At 42.0% G+C, this 18770-nt stretch overlaps 1 protein-coding gene across 1 annotated transcript; it reads left to right on the top strand.

Moving 5' to 3' along the window:
• Window positions 1-16148: 16148 nt before the first annotated feature.
• Window positions 16149-18162, top strand: PIGM (phosphatidylinositol glycan anchor biosynthesis class M). The gene has a single exon (XM_024203556.3). It carries the CDS (start codon window positions 16366-16368, stop codon window positions 17656-17658), a length of 1293 nt encoding a protein of 430 aa, XP_024059324.2. The 5' UTR covers window positions 16149-16365; the 3' UTR covers window positions 17659-18162.
• Window positions 18163-18770: the final 608 nt, after the last annotated feature.

Genomic DNA, 18770 nt, shown 5'->3' with positions numbered 1-18770 from the left:
AATACTCAGCAGGCTGAATGAGCACATATACATCTCAGGGGCCACCCCCAGGTCTATCATAAAATGACATTACCACACTGCCCTCCTTAAAATCTCCCAGTGAGCACCTCACTCAAGCCAGGGCTCCACTACACAGATCCATATGGAGTTTGATACTCTGGGTATCTGAATGCTGAACCTACAGGCACTCAGCTACGCCACCATCATCAGGTAGCTACCAATCCAGATGGGAATTGGCATCCAGGCTTCTACTCACCTCTTTTGCACCAAAGGGGAGGACTGGATTATTGCAGGATACTGTAGGCCTGGTGGAACAAAAAGGTAGCAAGGGGAGAGTTAGCACTGACAGATCACTGGCTATCACCACCACTGTAAGCCCAGTGCTGATTATACCTGCTCTGATCAGGCTGAGATGAAAGTGGTTAAAACAGCCATCGTATCTGATAGCCCATCTACACTAGGCCTCTCAATGTTACAATCAGTAGAGTAGAGCTGTGGGATTTTTTTTCTTAAATACAATTTCACTAACATAGGCACTGCTTCCTTCAGCTGTGAACTGATCTGATGTCTTCCAAAAATTTAAAAAGACCCCTTGCCTCCCCACACATGCCTGAAACACAAAGGCCAGAGGCCTTTGCTGGCTATGATGGGTTTAGAGAAAAGTTATGAGTTTTTAACACTGGTGAATCAGTTATATTTTCAAGGTTGCCTTAGGAAGGAAAAACTATAAACTAATAAAAAAAAAAAAAGCCATGATTCTTCTTTACTTTTATAGGTCATCAAAATAAGAGGCAGCCCACAGCCATGGATTTGGGGGTGGGGTGTGGGGGGGGGGGAACACACAAAGGCCAGCTCTGGCTGTGATTACTGTCAACTATCCATAAGCCAAATGCTTAACGCCATTCAGTATATATTTGTAAGTAGCTGGGGATGGTGCTCGTAAAGTGGTCTGTTGAAAGAAAATGTGGTTTAACTGTAGCTTAAATATTGTAAATAGAATTGTATTACAATTTCTTACATGTAACTCAGGGTATGTCTACACTACAACCATGGCAGCAGCATAGCTACAGTACTGCAGCAGTGCTGCTGAAGCAGCATAGTGTATATGCTTCCTACATCAACGGAAGAGGTTTTTCTGTTGATGTAGTTAATTACAGAATCATAGAAATGCAGGCTGGAAGGGACCTTGAGAGGTCATCATGTCCAGCCCCCTGCCCTGAGACAAGACCAGCTAAACCTAGACCATTCTAAACCTCTTCTTAAAAACCTCCAAAGATGAGGATTCCACAACTTCCCTAATTCCAGATCTTAACCACCCTTTAGTTAGAAAGTTTTTCCTGATAGCTAACCTAAAATCTCCCATTGCTTCTTGTCCTACCTTCAGGGGACATGGAGACAGACATGGAGTGGACAATTGATCACCATCCTCTTTAGAACAGTCCTTAACATATTTGAAGACTATTAGGAGGTCTTCCTCAGTTTTCTTTTCTCAAGACTAAATATGCCCAGTTCCTCACAGGTCAAGTTTTCAAAACCATCTATCCTTTTTGTTGCTTTTCCCTGGACTCTCTCCAATTTGTCCACATCTTTCCAGAATAGGACACAGTTGAGGCCTCATCACTGCCAAGTAGTGCATGATCGTTATCTCCCAGGCCTTACATACACTTCTACTATTAATATACCACAGAGTGATTAGTCTTTTTCACAACTGCATCACACTGTTGATGCATATTCAATGTGTGACCCACTATAGACCCCAGAAATCCTTCTCAACAGTACTACCACCTAGCCAGTTACTCCCATTTTGTAATTGTGGATTTGATTTTTCCTTCTTAAGTGTAGTACTTTGCACTTATCTTTATTGAATTTCATCTGATTGAATTCAGACCAATTCTCCAATTTGTCAAGTTCATTTTGAAGTCTAATCCTGTCCTCCAAAATGTTTGCAAACCCTCCCAGCTTGGTGTCATCTGCAAATTTTATAAGTATACTCCATTATCCAGTTTTAATGAAAATATTGAATAATACCAAACCCAGTAATGACCCTTTGGGTCCTCACTAGATATTCCCTCCCAGTCTGACAATGAACCATTAATAACTAGTCTTTGAGTATGATCTTTCAACCAATTGCGCACCTAACAATTTCACCTAGATCACATGTTTCTAGTTTGCCTATGAGAATGCCACATGGGACTGTGTTAAATGCCTTACTAAAAATCAAGATCTATCACATTTACTGATCCCGCCCCCATCCACTAGTAATCCTGTCAAAACAGGAAATTAGATTGGGTTGGCATGATTTGTTTTTGACAAATCCATGCTGACCATTCCTTATAACCCTATCATCCTCTAGCTGCTTACAAATTGATTGTTTAACAATTTGTTCCAGTATCTTTTCAGGTATCAAAGTTAGGCTGATCTGTCTATAATTCCCTTGGTCCTCTTTGTTTCCCTTTTTAAAGATCCACCTCTCTGAGAGACGGTAGCTAGAAGAAATCTTCCGTCGACCCAATCGCATCTACACCAGGGGGAGGGGGAAGGGGAGGTCAATGTAACTATGGTGTTCAAGGCACATTTTTCAGAGACAAAAGCAATTATTGCTAGGGTGATAAAATTTATAAGTGTAAACTAGGCCTCAGTCTTTTTAAAAAGGTGTGCACACACAAAACCATTAGTGAGTAGTTTAGAGTTATTTTAAGCTATATCATCTCTCTGAATTGTGTCATCAAGATACAGATAGGAAAGAAAAAAGAGACTTTGAGGTTAGGCTCTGCTTGCTTTTTATGTGATACTTATGGGTTACTTTCCTGTCTGATGGTTTTGGAAATCAGACAGCAGGAAGTTCTAGGAGAGGTGAGATAATTAGGCTGATTCTTTTATAATAGAAACAGGAAAAATGGAGAAAAAGAAAAGTCATGTCTTAGTAAACCCTTGTGAGGTATTGGTGGAGCAGAACCTACGTTGACATGTATTATTGTTCTATAAAAGACTGCCATTTCAAAAAAAACAAAAAAAAACGTATCTATTCCCCTTTTGATGAATCCCACCCAGTGTTATGCCCCACCATGGTGTCAAGAAGATGCAGTAGAACATCATCCTCGGTACAGATTGTACTCAGTTACATTTAGGCAGCCCCTAATCAATGGGGTTGTCTGGCTCTTATAATGAATTTGGTCCCTGTGCCTTCAACTGTGAAGAAGCTTGCAACTCCAAAACCGGTATAGGAGTGTAGCAGGAAAACATGCATATCAGCTACATGGTATTATTTCTGAGGAACATAGTTAACTTTTTCAAATGATTTTAATACTTCTCTCAGCAAGAAGCAATGTATGAAAAGCAGATTTTCTGTGGAATCCCGCAAATCCTTCTCTTCAGGGATCTCACTTTTCAATTATCTCCATTACATGCTAGGTAAGAGTTGCTAACGTATGATTTATAGTTGATATAGAATTTCATCTTTTCCCCCACATCTGACTAATCCTCACAAAAGGCAATACAGGAAAGACTACTACAGAAAGACTTCTGAAGCTAGGCACTTAAAATTGTAATTTCAACATGAAAGAGTTACATATTTGCTGGAGGCACAAGATAGTGTTCAAAATAATGCTAATTTTGCCCCATCCCAAGCTGGCCTGTACATGAGTGCGGCCACTGAAGACCTTTGCCAGGATATACACAATCCTAAATTAGTTCTGATCCTTGGTATATTTGGACTGACACTTCTATGCATTTTTCTTTTAAAAATATCCATTTTAAATGGCATGCAGGTACAAGACAACATAAATAATTTAGCATTAAGTTTCCCTATTTTCACTGCATCAAGGAACTAATCCTGCATTTTTGCACACTCGACTCTCCCATTGTAATGCAAGATCTGCTCCCCAATACTGGCATAATATAGAAGTTGGTTAAATCTTTATTTGCACATATTTTAAGATCTATGTTAGCAAGCTCAAAATACATTCTGGCAAGCACTTGGCAAATTAAGAAATGTGACAGTCAACCAGAACAAATATTGATATTGAGTAGTACTCAGACTCAAGCACGCCAATTAATATCTACAATTCATTTAAATATGTCTATAGCTGATAAGGTACAAGGACAAGATCAGTTCTATTACACACCATGGATTAAACCACTGAGTGTGAATGGTCTGAAATGGTGAAACACAGAATGCTGGTTTCCCATGCCATATGTTTATTTTATTTTTCTATATTATAAGTTGTATATGATCACTGAATGTTTGAAATGATGGACTATGCCATCAATCTGTTTGTGATGGGCAAGCACCAGACTTACAAAGCATTAGACACTAGATAGCTATAATTGTGACCGGGGTGTATATTATCAAGGAATATGGGGCCTGTAAACTATCAAAGAAAGGTCGGGTTGAGGACTAACTCACCATTGGCACCCCCCCCTCACAGCAGGGCCTGGTGTAGCAGGCTCATCTCATGACCCCACCCACTGGGTCATGGTTATACGGCCCTCCCACTTTCAGAGTAACAGAAATAAATAAGAAGCAGATAGTTCAATAAGCTTGTGTCAAGTCTTGGGACTCCTACTCTGCACTCAGTGTTCATTACACCCTTTCTCTCCAGGCTTCCAATGGCCTTTCATCCCATCTTCCTGGGTGGCCATGGGAGAATCAAGGCCTCCCTCTCCTCTGGCTTCCAGTCCAGGGAGCCTGTAGCAAGCAGCCAAAGTCAGCTCTCTCCAACCTCTTGTTGCTTTCCTAAACTTCTTCCTACCTTGTCCTACCCCTAGGCCCTTTTCCTCACCCCCTCTCTGGGCTCCACAGAGTCCTTGCTGAGTCTAGTAGCAAGCATACCTCCCAGGGCTTTCCCCCTAGATAGCTGGTTCCTGCACATTTATCAAGGTTCACTGGTGGGTTCACTCCCCTCAATGGTTTCTTAGCATTTCTCCTAGCCTTTTGTTACAGTTCCCGCCTCAGGAGAGGATCCCAAGGCTTAGTGTCACCTGGGACTCCTTTCTCCTAACCCTCTCTCACTGCTCTGGATGCCTCCCCAAGCTGGGTCTGATAACAAGTTTGCTTTCCACACCCTCCAGGTGCCACTGAGTGACTGACTGAGCCTTCAGGCTCCCGTGAATGCTTTTACTGCCAGTACAGGGTACAGTATACACCCCATCACAGTGGGTAAACAGATTGAATAGTGAAGCTGCAGCTTTGAGTCAACACTTAATTAAATGAGGTTTAAAGATTTAACCAAAAACAAATGTACAAAGAACTTGGTGTATAATTTCAATCCATTTGCTGATGTGTAACAAGTAAAGAGAGAGACATAACTATTCAGCACCAAATAGTGTTTCAACTTAACCAACAAGTAAATGTGTTGAACGAGAAGCATTACATTCTTAGAGCATGCCATGACAAAAGGCAAAACGCAAATAGCATACAACCATTACCTATTAATGAAATCAAGTAACTGACCAAATAGAGTCAGGGTGAGAAACAGCTAGACAAACATAGGAGAAGTGGGAAACTGCCTGATCTCATAAGAAAATGCATAGTCTAATGGAAAGCTACTGAGAGATACTTGCTAGAAGTACATTTCCAGGGCAGGGACTGTCTCTTTGTAATGTTTGTATAGTGCCTAGCACAATGAGGCCCTGGCCAGTAGTTGCTACTGCAATAACAATATTAAATAAAAACAGTAACTATGGTGAAATTGCTCATCAACGATAATTTTCAGGAATTTGTATTGCTGCCTAAAATGGAACCAAAAAACTGGAGGACAGCAAGTGTATTAGAGATTTTCAAAGAAAGTGAAAGAATCAACCTGGCAATTATTCTCCTATAAGTCTAACCTCTCTCTCTCTCTCTCTCTATTAAAATGTATTACAACAAAAGTGTTACATAATATATCTAGAGGGTGATAAATCAAGAACAATAAATAGCATAGGCTTATAAAGAACAAATGTTCCCAGGCAAAATTTATAGAATAATGGGATGAAATTATTAACAGATCTATTTAGTCTGAATAGTAAGGAAAAGTTTCCTGGCAAAGAGATGTATTTGACTAGAGAATTGTTTCTCAAAGGGAAAAAAAAGATAGAATCCCATCTCTTGAGACACTTAAAACCCAGATGGACAAAACAGTAGAAAATACACTGAACAAACCAAATAGAAATGAATTACCTTTCTCAAACTTTTATAAAGTTAGAACAGTTAAAAAAAAAAAAAAAAACAAAAAAAAAATAAGAATTAAAAAAAAAAAAAAAAAAAAAAAAAAAACAGTGTGGCTATTAGAATTATTGATTTTGTACAAACTGATTCAGAACAGAATACATAAGATAGTGTAGACCAATAGTATGTGTCATGGAATATCCTTAACAGTTAAATATATATTGTGATTTTGTGTCTAAATGTGTGCTCTAAATACTGTGTAATCAACACCTGGATAAGGGTATATAAGTGTGTGAGATAGGTTACAGTTGTTTCTGCAGAATGGTTGTGGGATTTATATGAATATAAGGGTACAAATGGCTTTTGTTCATTCTTTTTACGTATACATCCCAGAGTAATCCAGGAACAGGAAAATATTATGAAACAGTATGAAGTATGTTGTATAAGAGATTGCTTTTATAATCTGAGTGCTTTGCATCCTCTTCCCCAGAAAGACCAAACCAGTCTGTTGCTCTAAATTAAAAAAAAAAAAAAATCAGATGTTTAAAACAATGTTACATTACACAACACAAAGAACCAGTGTACAGTGCAATAATTAATATATTATTCTGGGTGCTTTATACTGCTAAGTATAAACAACAACTTTGTTAATGCTAACAAAAATTGGAAAAATACCACTCACCATGGTTATGCCACTGTTTCAAGTACAGACCAGACTGGAAGCAGGGTTTTTTTATACCAGTACTGTGAACTTTGACCTTGGGGCCTTGGTCTTTCAGAAAATGTAATTTAATCACTGGATTGCCATCTTGTTACAGGTGGTGTTGATGTTGTGAATGATTTAAGCAAACAATGTGGTTTTACTAAGGGAACTTTTGTATTAAAGGTGGAAAAGGTCACCTGGTCTATTTGCAGCATATGGGACTTAATTAAGAAAGGGGGATAGTTGAATGGAAAGGAAGATATAGATTATTAGAGGTGTGAAGAACTATAGATAATTTCCTCCAAACAAAAGGGATGAGCCGAACTGCTAATGGAGGTCTCTTCTAGCAGCTATTAGGCAATGTGAGAGACAATAAAGAAGCAGGTGAAACTCTGGGTTTTGCACTGCTCTTTCCTAGAAATGAAGATGTTTAAATAATGTTTGCTTGTACTTTCACTTAGTAGATAACTCCCTAAAATGGCTTTTACTTTTTTACATTTTAGCATTTCTCCCCTATCTTTCTCTCTTAAAAAGAGATGCTTATGCTTCCTTAAGCTTCAATTAGCCAACCCAATACAGTTTTTGTAGCAGAAAATGAAGCCTCAACAGCCTTTCAGAATTCTTGAAGAAGTTCAGGGAAACGTAGATAAGCGCCTCAGTGAACATAGTTTGCTTGGATTTTCAAAAAGAAGTTGATAAGATCCTACATAAAGTAAATGGAGCAAAGTCCCCCCCATGAAAAACTTGACTAACTCCATAATCCCACAAATGGATCTGCATACTGAAATATAATGGGCCATCACACGCTAGTCAGTCAGCAGAGGTGGTACTTGAGTGTTGTCCTAGTTTAGCCTAAATTTCAAAGAACTATGGCAAGTTGATGGAAGGGAGAAGAAGAGTGGACCCTGTTCTCTCTCTGTCCATAGATATTCATAAAATCATAGAAGTGTGGGACTGGAAGGCTAATTGGCCACTCTTTAACATGCTCACTCCCAAATCTCCTCTCCCTAGAATCCTTCTCCTGAGTAAACACAGGCTAACCCTGGCAGCGATGAGGTTGAGTACCTCTGTTAGGCCTTGTCTTCACTGAAGAAAAAAAAAAAAAGTAGGGGTGTGTGCTCTTAACTCAAGTCAGCTAACTCAAGGTAAAATCCTAGTGGAGACAAGGCAGGGTGTAGTTGTCATATGAGGTAGCTGGTTGAATTAAAGTCTAGGCTGCCCCATAATTTTTGGGTAGGTTTTCACTGCCAATAAGGCGAGGTGTTTTTTTAAATAGCAAGATAATAACAGTTATCTTTCTGTAAACTTAGTGGAGATATGAAGCAGTTAGTTTTTACCATGATGTAGCTAGGTGAGGTCAGCACTATTCCTCCCTCCTGGATTTGACCTTGCCTTCTGTCATATAAATACAGCAACACAAATGTAACCATTCTGCCAGGTAGAGTCAGCAGCAACAAGGGATGGGTTCAATATCTAGGGGTCCCTCTTAGCAATACAGAATACAACCACATTGAGCCCCCACCCCAGTAATCTGGGAAAATTTATCACCCTTGGACACCTGGAAGAGGCAATACTTCCTCACTTGCAAGCACTGAGTCTATGTATAAAGAAAAGAAGTTTTATTAAGAGGGAAAGGGAACCAAGTATTTACGAGGGAAAACAAAACAAAACAACCACATTCAAAAGCACACGACCATAAGCAAACCTGACTTCACTGTGCGTTGGTCAGTGTCCTTTGCTGCACTTTCCCACCTTGTGGTGGGAAAGTCTGATGAAAAAATGCTCCTTTAACACAACACTCCCCTTTCCTTCTGCTGCACCCCACTCACAGTTGTCTATCCTTGGTTAGTGAAGACCCAGAGATCAGAGGTGCATTCATGGGGTCAACCTCTCACCCCAGGATGCATCAGGCAATGCTTCTGCTGCAACTGGCTCACATTTGCCACTCTGCTGCCACTCTCTGCTGCTACTGCTTTTCTGCCACCGCTGGCTGCTGTTGCCCCCAGGACATTACATTCTGAGGTTCTGCCACTTAACCCAGCTCTTAGTGAGTTCAGCAGGTAGTGGAGAACCACACAGCCAGGGCAGTCTCTGTGCTGTCTTTCACTGTCCCCACCCCAGGTCTAAAGCTTAGCTCCTAGAGCTGCTCAGCAGTGATGTCAGCTCTAGGAATCATCAACTGGAAACAAGGACTCAATTTAATCTCATCATCTCTCTCATTAAACAGAGGAGAGGAACAGGGCTAATGGCATCTAGGACTCCCTAGACAGAATCCACACCCACTCTCATCTTCACTGAGATTTGGCATCACCACTCCCTGTTTAGCAAGTGAGATTCAGTTTAGGGTGACCTTCTTAATCAGGGTATGCTAAGCACAGTTCTGCTGCCCTTTACTTGTACAGTAAGGATAACATTTCATTATCCCACATTCAAATACTAGAGCGGATTTGTAACCCAAACTAGAAAAAAAAATCGTTTTGGCAAAGAAGCGCCATCTGCTGCATACCTAAGCAGAATAGGCATATCTATTCAAACATGGTCTGCTCCTAAAGTCTTTTTCCCCAGCTCATTACTAGATGTCAGGTGATAGCTCATTCAGACCCTGTTTACATATATATTTAATAAAATAAACCTTACTAAAACATGACACTTCACTAACCGCACTTCTCCCTCTGGCAAGAGGAGGAGAGAACATACATGACAGATGTTTAGTCATGTTGCTTAACACATTATTGGGAGGTGCTCAGATACTACCATGATGAGCTACATAGCTTTGAAACTGATCAGCTACATCTTAAATGCCAAAAAAGGCAAGTTTTTATAGTGAGATAAACAACATGCATTAGGTCTCATTGTAAAATCCTTCTGAAGACAAGGTAGGCTGTAGTTTTCACACACAAGTTAGCTTTTAACCAGACCTGCTAACTTGTGTGTGAAAACCACAACCTACCTGTTTAAACAAGTGACAGAAATTGTTTTCCCATTAGAAGTCTGAATAGACAGCTTTTTTACCATGGGGTATAAATAAGTGTATAGATTTACCCAACAGTATTAGACACATTCACAGAAAAATCTCTAGGTAATAATGACCATCTTACATTTATATTAGTGCTTTTCCTCTAGGAAGATATTTTAAGTGCTTTACTAACTAGTGTTGTAAACTACACTGTATCATTCACCCTGGCAGAGAAATAGGAAGTGACCACCTTTGCCATAACTTTAACTCTGACCCCAAACCCAAAATACTTCTTTCACCAGTAATATGAGAAGCTGGCCACAAGACCATTTTGAATAAGGTACATTAGTATGTACAAGTTAGTTCTATCAGCTACTTCCTAAACACCCCTTTATGGCTTAGAATAGCTCTGCAGCACTTCGACTCACTTCTGTTCTTTCTCACAGGGCTCTCGAATAACTCACCTAGTCCATAGTATTTTAGAACATTCCCTTTCTGGAGGAGGATCAGTTTATTTATTCTGCACACATTAATACTTCACACCAGCTTCACCTCACTGGCTCCACAGTTCAAAGAGGTCTCTTTCCTTAAAGCAAGAGACCTCCTCAGCCCTGCTTCCCAGAGCTGGGTTCAGGGACGTCTCTTGTTCTTCCTTCAGTAAGGAGTCCCCAGCCTTCCTTCCCAGAGCTGAAGCACCCATACAGTATTACTATCCCCTACAAGAGCCAGTCTTGCTCCTTACAGATGCTTCTCAAGCAATCCATAGCTTCTCAGGCTTCTGTTCAACCTAACAGACCAAGTCCTCCTATTTAGATGCATACCATCCTCCCATATGAGTGCATTGCCCCCCAAAGACCAGTCCAGGTAGCTTGCTCTCTTTCCCTTATATCTCCAGGCCTGGCCTGAGTTAATCACATTACCTCATTTATTATTACCCACCAGGGAGGTGAACAAATCTCGTGGACTGAGGCACCTTTTCCCCTTAAAGGGGCCAGCCACCCTGTGACACTATTCTGTTCTACATAGGTTCTTGCACCACACTCCTCACTATAGTTTCTGAGTGGCTTCCAATAATGTATTATGCCATGTGACTACACATCTGTCACATGTTTATTTTCTCATCCGCTCCCCAGTGGCAGAAGTGTGTCAAGTGGAGTGTCCTATTCTGGTAGGGTTTTAGGGGTTCTTTGATTGGGGTTTTGTATTTTTTTATATATTTGGTGTGTTTTGTTGATTTTAAATATATATTGATCTGTGTCTATGTTAGAGAAGGCAATGCCAAAGAAAGGCACCTTGCACTTGGAGGGGAAGGTGGTGGGTTTTGATGGTCCTTAGCTTCTGGGGCAGTTCATTCTACAATCTTGGGCTGGCCCCTAAGACAGTTCTGTCTCCTGCACAGTCGAGTATTACCCTTACTGCAGAGAGTTCCTTTGTGCCAGGGGAATGTAGTTATCGGCCATGGTCTTCATCCTGGAGGAGATTTTGGCAATTTTTAAAATATCCTAGGCCCAGGCCATGCAGCACCCTGAAGATAAAAACCAAGATCTTGAATTTAATTCAAATTTATATGGAAAGTTAGAGTAGAGGAAGACAGCCTGAAATGCAAGTCCAACCTACCATAAACTGTTTCCCATCAAACTACATATACTATATTACTTTCAAGAAACAACTATTATAATTACTTTCCCAAAACTCTATTGTCAGTTGACAAATATATTAAATGACAGTATTTTCCACTTAATAGTATCCCTCAAAAGAAAATATTTAGATTCCAAAGTTAACATAACAAAATACATGAAAACCATTCCATAGGTCAGAATTGAAGTTGTGGTATGATGAAAAGTGCATTTCTTTAATATTTGCTAAGAATAATGTGTTTATAATAGACCTTACACTGACCACATATTGTTCAGCATTTACTTCCTTGCTTTTAAGTGATTGTTTTGTAAATGCTGCCACTTCTTGCTTCTCCCTACATAATATTTCAAACATTCGACCTTTTCTGTCTGTCCATGCTACCAAGGTTCTTGTTCAGGCCCCCCATCATCTTGAACCCTGACTACTGTAATCATCTTTCTGGCCTTGATGCCAATCACATTTCCCCTTGTGATGCTTTAGTTTGAAGAAAGCTGTCAAAATCTGAAAAGCCACCACCAACTCTCCCCTCAAAACTCCACTCTTCCATAATGCACACACTAAACAGCAACCTGATAACACCGAGACGGGTGGTGAATTGTGATTACTGCTCCTGACTGGCTAAGCATTGGGCACATTTTCTATCTTTGTTGTTACTGCATCTTCTCCATCCCTGACTCTGTGATTTTGTCATCCTCCTGTTATGCCTTGTCTTTTAGACTGTAAACTCATTTTCTATATATCTGTATAGTGCCTTGAACAATAAGGCCCCAACCTGGTTGGTCTCCAGGAGGCTACCACAATATAAGTGTTAAACAACAACAGTAGCGTAGCTGGGTTTTGAAACAATTTTTCTTTGTCTTTGTACACCACCTCACTGAAATGCTTCTACTTCTAAGGGAGACTGTAGCAACCAACACAGCATGAAGATATGAAGAGGGAAAATTTTGATGAGATCAGGGCAAAAAACCTCTTACCCTCTTATTGTGAAAATACAATGGAATCTTTAATGTACATATAGAGTAGACAGGACCTCAGCTTTTAAGACCTCATCTGAAAGGCACAGACTTTGAGACTTTACAAAGCAAGGACCTGAAAGATAAAGGAAAATATCTGTGGAATGCATAAATATTTCTATTCAGTTTATATTTTATGTGCCACTGTGGCTGAAACCACATTCTTCTTCACAATTTCCTTGTCCCTTCATGTGCAATGAAGTCAACCAACATCAGTCTTAATGGTTCTATTAGTTTTATCTCCTGACATTTTATAAAAGTGGCTCCTGGTAGCTTGTATAAATAAAAACAATGTTTTACAGAAACAACAGATTCATGGTTTTAATAAGACTACCTTCCTGCTCTAAATCATTATATATCATGATCAATTAGGTTTAGCATGCAGTTACCACTCCTGAAGCAAACTGCTTCAAAGGAAGAATCTTAATTATTTTGAAGAGCTTCAAGCTTTCTTTCAGGATGTTAAATTATTGATAAGTCAAATCAATGGCTTCTTTAGCTCAGAAAATATCATTTGATCACACTGGTACAGAACAGTAGCTGAAGCAGACTCACTATTTTATTTACCTCATTCCTCTTTTGAAGGCAGTTATCTACCCTTTCTTTTTTCAGGATCCAGTTAAACACTCACAAATGAAATCAAGCCTAGCGCTCCTGTTTCAGTCCAGGTGTGACCTCATTTGGTGTAATGAGGAGGATGGTACTGTCCCAGGGAGTTGTACATCGGAGACAGCCCAAACCAAGGGAGAAGAGAGCCTAGAGTTAGAGAGTTCAGAACCAAATGTGAGACTGTAGAGTCTTGAAGGTAGAGAGCTTAGCAAAGCTGGGCTGAAAGCTTCAGGGAGGAAGTGCCCCTTAAGGAAGGAGTGGTGAGCAGTAGATTCACATCAGACTGGTGGAAGGCAGCTAAGGGGGGTCACCTACAAACTTCCCCAGGCTAGAAAGCCATGACTGGAGAGAGCTGCGAGCAGCAGACGGAGATGCCTGCTGGTTTACTGAGCTGGAGAGCTGAAACCAGATGGCCAGAGAGGGTTAAGGCTTGGAGACTGATGAAGAGGTGTGCCTGCTGATCTTTGTAGGGGAGAGCTAGAACCAGACCTGAGGATTAAACAGGGTGGAGAGAAACACCCTGTCTGAGGTGAAGTGTGGTGAGATGTGCTGGAGCTGTACTGGAAAGTGGAGGCACGGTGAGAGACATGGAGCTGTACTTGGAGTGTTGTGATTTGAAAGAGTGAATATATAGTTTGGACTATGCTGGGGGATTCCGGTTTACAGGTGTGGGACTCTTTTTGTAATAACTTAGCCCTGCAAAGGGCTATCTATGCTTAGCAAGCTTGAATGGTGTTACTGGGGGTCTACAGAAGAAAGGAGAAATTGAGGCAGACACACTGGTCATGCTACGGCCTGACCCAGGAGGAGGGCCCCAGGAAGGGGCTGTCTTTTCATACAGGCCTGATCTAAACATTTAGATTGGCATAGCTACATCATTCAGGGGTATGAAAAATCCACACCTGTGAGTGCCATAGCTAAGCCAACCTGACTCCTGCTGTAGATGTGACTAGGTCGATGGAAATATGTTTCCGATGACCTAGTTATTGTAGCTCAGGCAGGCGGATTCCCTTCAGCAATGTAAAAAACCCTTTCCATAGCTGTAGGCTGCATCTACACCAGGCAATGCAGCCATGCCACTATAGCCCCTGAAGTGAGGACAAGCTGAGAGTCATACCATTCTTGTTCCCTTTGAATCAATGGGAGTTTTGCCTCAGTATGGATAACAGAACCTGGCCAAAGCTAGACTTCACAGCACTGTGAATTAGCAAAGGCTTTTTTTTTTTTAATCCAGTACCATTAAACTATTGATCTTAGTCACACCAAACTGTATATTCATGCTTTCAAATCCCAAACTCTATTTGAAATCTAACCTGGCAGGAAAGAATCAGATTTGTCACAATAAGATATTTTCTCAAAGGAGTGGAAATGATAATCTATGTTCCAATAAAAGGTGGCAAGGAAGAGTTGTGCAAAATCCTAGAGGAAGGGAGAGACATGGCAAGAATAGTGTCATAATAGGTAGTATCTTGCCTGAAACAGAAATGTACAGTAACTGACAAATAGACATGGGGATATATTATTTAGATAAGTGGCTGTCTTGAACCCAACAAGGGATAAGATATTAAAACATTTTTGATGCCCCATGCCAATTATTATAGGATCTGAAGCTACAAATTTTGGTGCATATGGCAGATATTAATCCCACAATTTGTGGCTTAGTGAGCACATTTTGAGCCCACCAAGGGAGGCCACATATGTTGTGTAGAAAAAGGGATGTTAATAAATCCCTTGTGTACTGTTGTAATATTACACAGTTAATGTGATTAGATTTTTGTGTTAAGTTTTTGCTGGCTTATTCCCATTGGAACAGCCACCATTAAAATTGTTGTTTGTTATTAAAGACAGAAAAAGAAGAGAGCTCCAGGTATTAGAGAAGTTAGCTTTTTAACAACTGCCTCTTTGCACCTATCTCACACACTCCATTGCAGCCTCCCATATACCTACATGCTGCGCAGGAGGGTTCCACTCATCAGGCAGCTCCTCTCTGTGTGATACAATGAGAAAGGGACACAGGGGATAAAATCCCAAACATGGTACAGAGCCCTGTCCTTGGTGTAGCTCTCAACCTGCCAAAGCCTAAATATGCCACACAATGTGTGACGGAGACCCAAAGAAGGAGAAACCCCCAAAAAATATTCATACAGGAAACATAATACTGTGGAAACCATTCCCTCAGTGTAAATATCTCACACTGTAGCGGAACTTCCATGATACTTCATTTCTGATATACCTAAATTTCAGCCAGGTAGAATGTGGGTACCTGGCGGACCGAAATGAGATACAGGACAGGTTCCCAACAGTCCCTTATTTTTTTCATCTCTGTACAATAAGATCAGGAGTTGCAGAGTGCTGCAAAAAGCAGCAAGAAATACCCCCGGGGGTGAGTACTGCCTATTGTTATTAATAATAATCAATAATAATATTGGGAGGAGGTGCTAAGAAAACAGTCCCTTGTTTTTTAAATACACTGTTGGCAACCCTATGAAAGGAGAGAGGGATGAGCAGCGCAGATCTGCCTGTGTCAAGACCCACCTGAGAGGGTCTGAGGACTCTGACGCTTGTGTTACTCTGGGGGGAGAGTAGGGAGCAGTGACACTGCAGCAGCTGCGCCCAGGGCTGGGGTTTGAGGGGCATCCTCTCCCACCCCTGGGAACCCTGTCCCTTGGGAGCGGGGGCGCGGAGATTTCCTCAGACACGTGGACGCGGCTGAAGCCAAACCAGCAGCCGAGGACCCGCGATGGGCCGAGCCCCGCCCCCGCCCCTGCCCTCTCTCCCCCCGCTCGGACAGGGCAATGAGGGCAGCTGTGTCAGGGTTTTTAATGCGCATGCGCCCTTCCTGGCAGCGCTAGCCTCCTCTGCCGCTAGTGGAGGGGCGGGGCTTTCTGGTGCCCCGCCCACTAACGCGGAAGCAGTGGCGGTTTGGGCTCTTTTCGCCGCGGCGAGAGCGCGGGGCAGCTCGGGAGCCTTTTTCCTGCCCGGCCGGGCCTGGTACCGACCCCGCCCCGCGCTCAGGGGGCGCGCGCTGCCTCGCTCAGACCCGCGGGCGGCTCCGCAGGGCCCGGCCGCCGCCTCTTAGCGCCGGGCCGGAACGCGCGTCCCGGGTTCTTAGGGCCCTGGTCAGCCCCAGCCCGGCCCCGCTCCCGCTGGCAGCGCCCCTCGCCGTGGCCCCGGGGCGGCCCGCAGGTATCAGGGGAGGGGCGGAAAGGCCGAGGGTAGCCTCGCATTCGGCAGCAGCCTGGGCAGAGGGTCGGTCCGGTTTCGGCCTCTGGCGTTGCACTGTGACACACACACAACGATGCCATCGCACCAGACTCTCAGGGAAGAAGTGGCCACGGCCTTGCTGAGGAGGGATGTGCTGATCGGCGCGGCTGTCGTCCTCAGACTTGCTCTAGTCTTTTACGGAGTCTATCAAGACAGGACCATGCTGGTGAAATATACGGACATTGACTATCACGTGTTCACAGATGCCGCCAGATTCGTAACAGAGGGGAGCTCCCCATACCAAAGAGCGACCTACCGCTACACCCCTCTGCTGGGCTGGATCTTAACTCCAAACATCTACCTTACTCCTCTTTATGGAAAGCTGCTTTTCATTACTGGTGATATAATAGCTGCATACCTCATATACCAAATCCTGCTGCTCAGAGGAATGGACACCAGCAAAGCCTTCGGGTACTGTGCTTTCTGGCTTCTCAATCCTCTACCAATGGCTGTGTCCAGCAGAGGAAATGCAGAGTCTCTTGTAGCAGTACTTGTGCTTGCTACCATGTATTACATAGAAAAAGGAAACATAGTGAAATCTGCTATATTTTATGGCTTTTCAGTGCATATGAAAATTTACCCAGTGACTTATGCCCTGCCAGTAGCCCTTCATCTACAGAATAATGGATGCTGTGGAAAAGGGACAACAGATACTGTCCATTTAAAAAAATCAAAGCTTTCTCTTGTGGACCACTTCTGGCAGCTTATTTTAAGGCTGCTGAGCCGTGATGTATTGTTTTTTGTGGCGGTTAGTGGATTGACATTTGCAGCCTTGAGCCTTTCATTTTATTATCTCTATGGTTGGGAGTTTTTGGAACATACCTACCTCTACCATTTGACCAGGAGGGATATCCGTCATAATTTCTCCCCCTATTTCTACATGCTGTATTTGACTGCAGAGAGTGAATGGAGTTTTGCCCTAGGACTCGCAGCTTTTCTGCCACAGCTGCTCCTTCTTCTAGTTGTGTCTTTAGCCTATTACAAAGACCTTGTCTTTTGTTGTTTCCTACATACTGCTATTTTTGTAAGTTTTAACAAAGTGTGCACATCCCAATATTTTCTTTGGTACCTCTGCCTCTTGCCTCTTGTAATGCCTGTTGTGAGAATGTCCTGGCAGCGGGGTATTTTGCTTCTCCTTCTGTGGTTTCTTGGACAGGCACTATGGCTGGCACCTGCATATTTTCTGGAATTTAAAGGAAAGAATACCTTTTTACTTATCTGGCTGGCTGGCTTGCTTTTCCTTTTCATTAACTGCTTCATCCTTGTTCAGATTATTTCTCACTATCAAAAAGAAGCACAAGTAGCCAAGAAACTCAAACATCAGTAATATGCACATCGGTATGTGTGCCAAATCCTATCAGTAGTCCCATTGACTTTAATGAGATTGCTCAAATGAGCAGGACTTGGCCTAATATCAGTAATGCAATTGTACATACACAGTACTAAAACACGTTCTCTATAAATAGCCTTTTCCAGTGTCATGTGATTTTTGGGTGGGAGAGTGGGATTAAGTGTTTGGGGACTTCACCACCACCACCACAGCAGGGAGAGGGCTGGTCTCAGTTTTAAGTAAACTCAGTATTGGGTAGAACTCATAAGGTTGCAGAGGAGGGGTATTATAGCTCTGATGATATCTTGTCATACTCTTTTTTTTTTCTTATTCTTTTTTTTTTAAGTGTTTTGTTAGGTTGATGGGGAACAAATATAACTTAAAGTGATCAGTTACCAAATGATTATATTTTTGTCTTTATTTTATGGGTACACAATCCTGGTGTTTTGTACTTGATATTTTTTTTAACAAAACAGGAGTGCTTATACACCTCTACTCCGATATAACGCTGTCCTCGGGAGCCAAAAAATCTTACCGCATTATAGGTGAAACCGCGTTATATCGAACTTGCTTTGATCCGCTGGAGTGCGCAGCCCCGCCCCCTTGGAGCGCCGCTTTACCGTGTTATATCCTAATTCATGTTATAGCAGGGTAGAGGTGTACCACTCACAATTACTTTTTCTTTTGCTATTTTATTCACTCTTTTTAGCACTGGTAGTTACGTGTTCATTGCAAAGAATAAGCTCTAGAACAGGAAAATTCCAGACATCCTACAGCTAACAGGATGGATTGTCCTCCTTCCTCACTCACCTTCAATCAATGATATGTTAAACCAGCTTAGCAAAATGGGTAATTTTTTTTCAGCAGTCAAGTTAAGTATTAGTTATATAAGAACGGCCATACTGGGTCAGACCAAAGATCCATCTAGCCCAGTATCCTCTCTTCCAACAGTTGCCAATGCCAGGTGCTCCAGAGGGAATGAACAGAGCAGGTAATCATCAAGTGATCCATGCCCTTTTGCCCATTCCCAGCTTCTGGCAAACAGAGGGTAGGGACACCATCCGTGCCCATCCTGGCAAATAGCCATTGGTGGATCTTTCCTCCATGAA

The sequence above is a fragment of the Terrapene carolina genome, unplaced genomic scaffold, assembly GCF_002925995.2.
Source record: "Terrapene carolina triunguis isolate 2854851 unplaced genomic scaffold, T_m_triunguis-2.0 Scaffold85, whole genome shotgun sequence".
Lineage (NCBI taxonomy): Eukaryota > Metazoa > Chordata > Testudines > Emydidae > Terrapene > Terrapene triunguis.
The sequence above is the reverse complement of the archived record's forward strand: the minus strand, read 5'-3'. Positions and strand labels throughout refer to the sequence as shown.

Coding starts and splice junctions, on each gene's coding strand:
- PIGM (XM_024203556.3), top strand. CDS start 16,366: ATGCCATCGCACCAGACTCTCAGGGAAGAAGTGGCCACGGCCTTGCTG.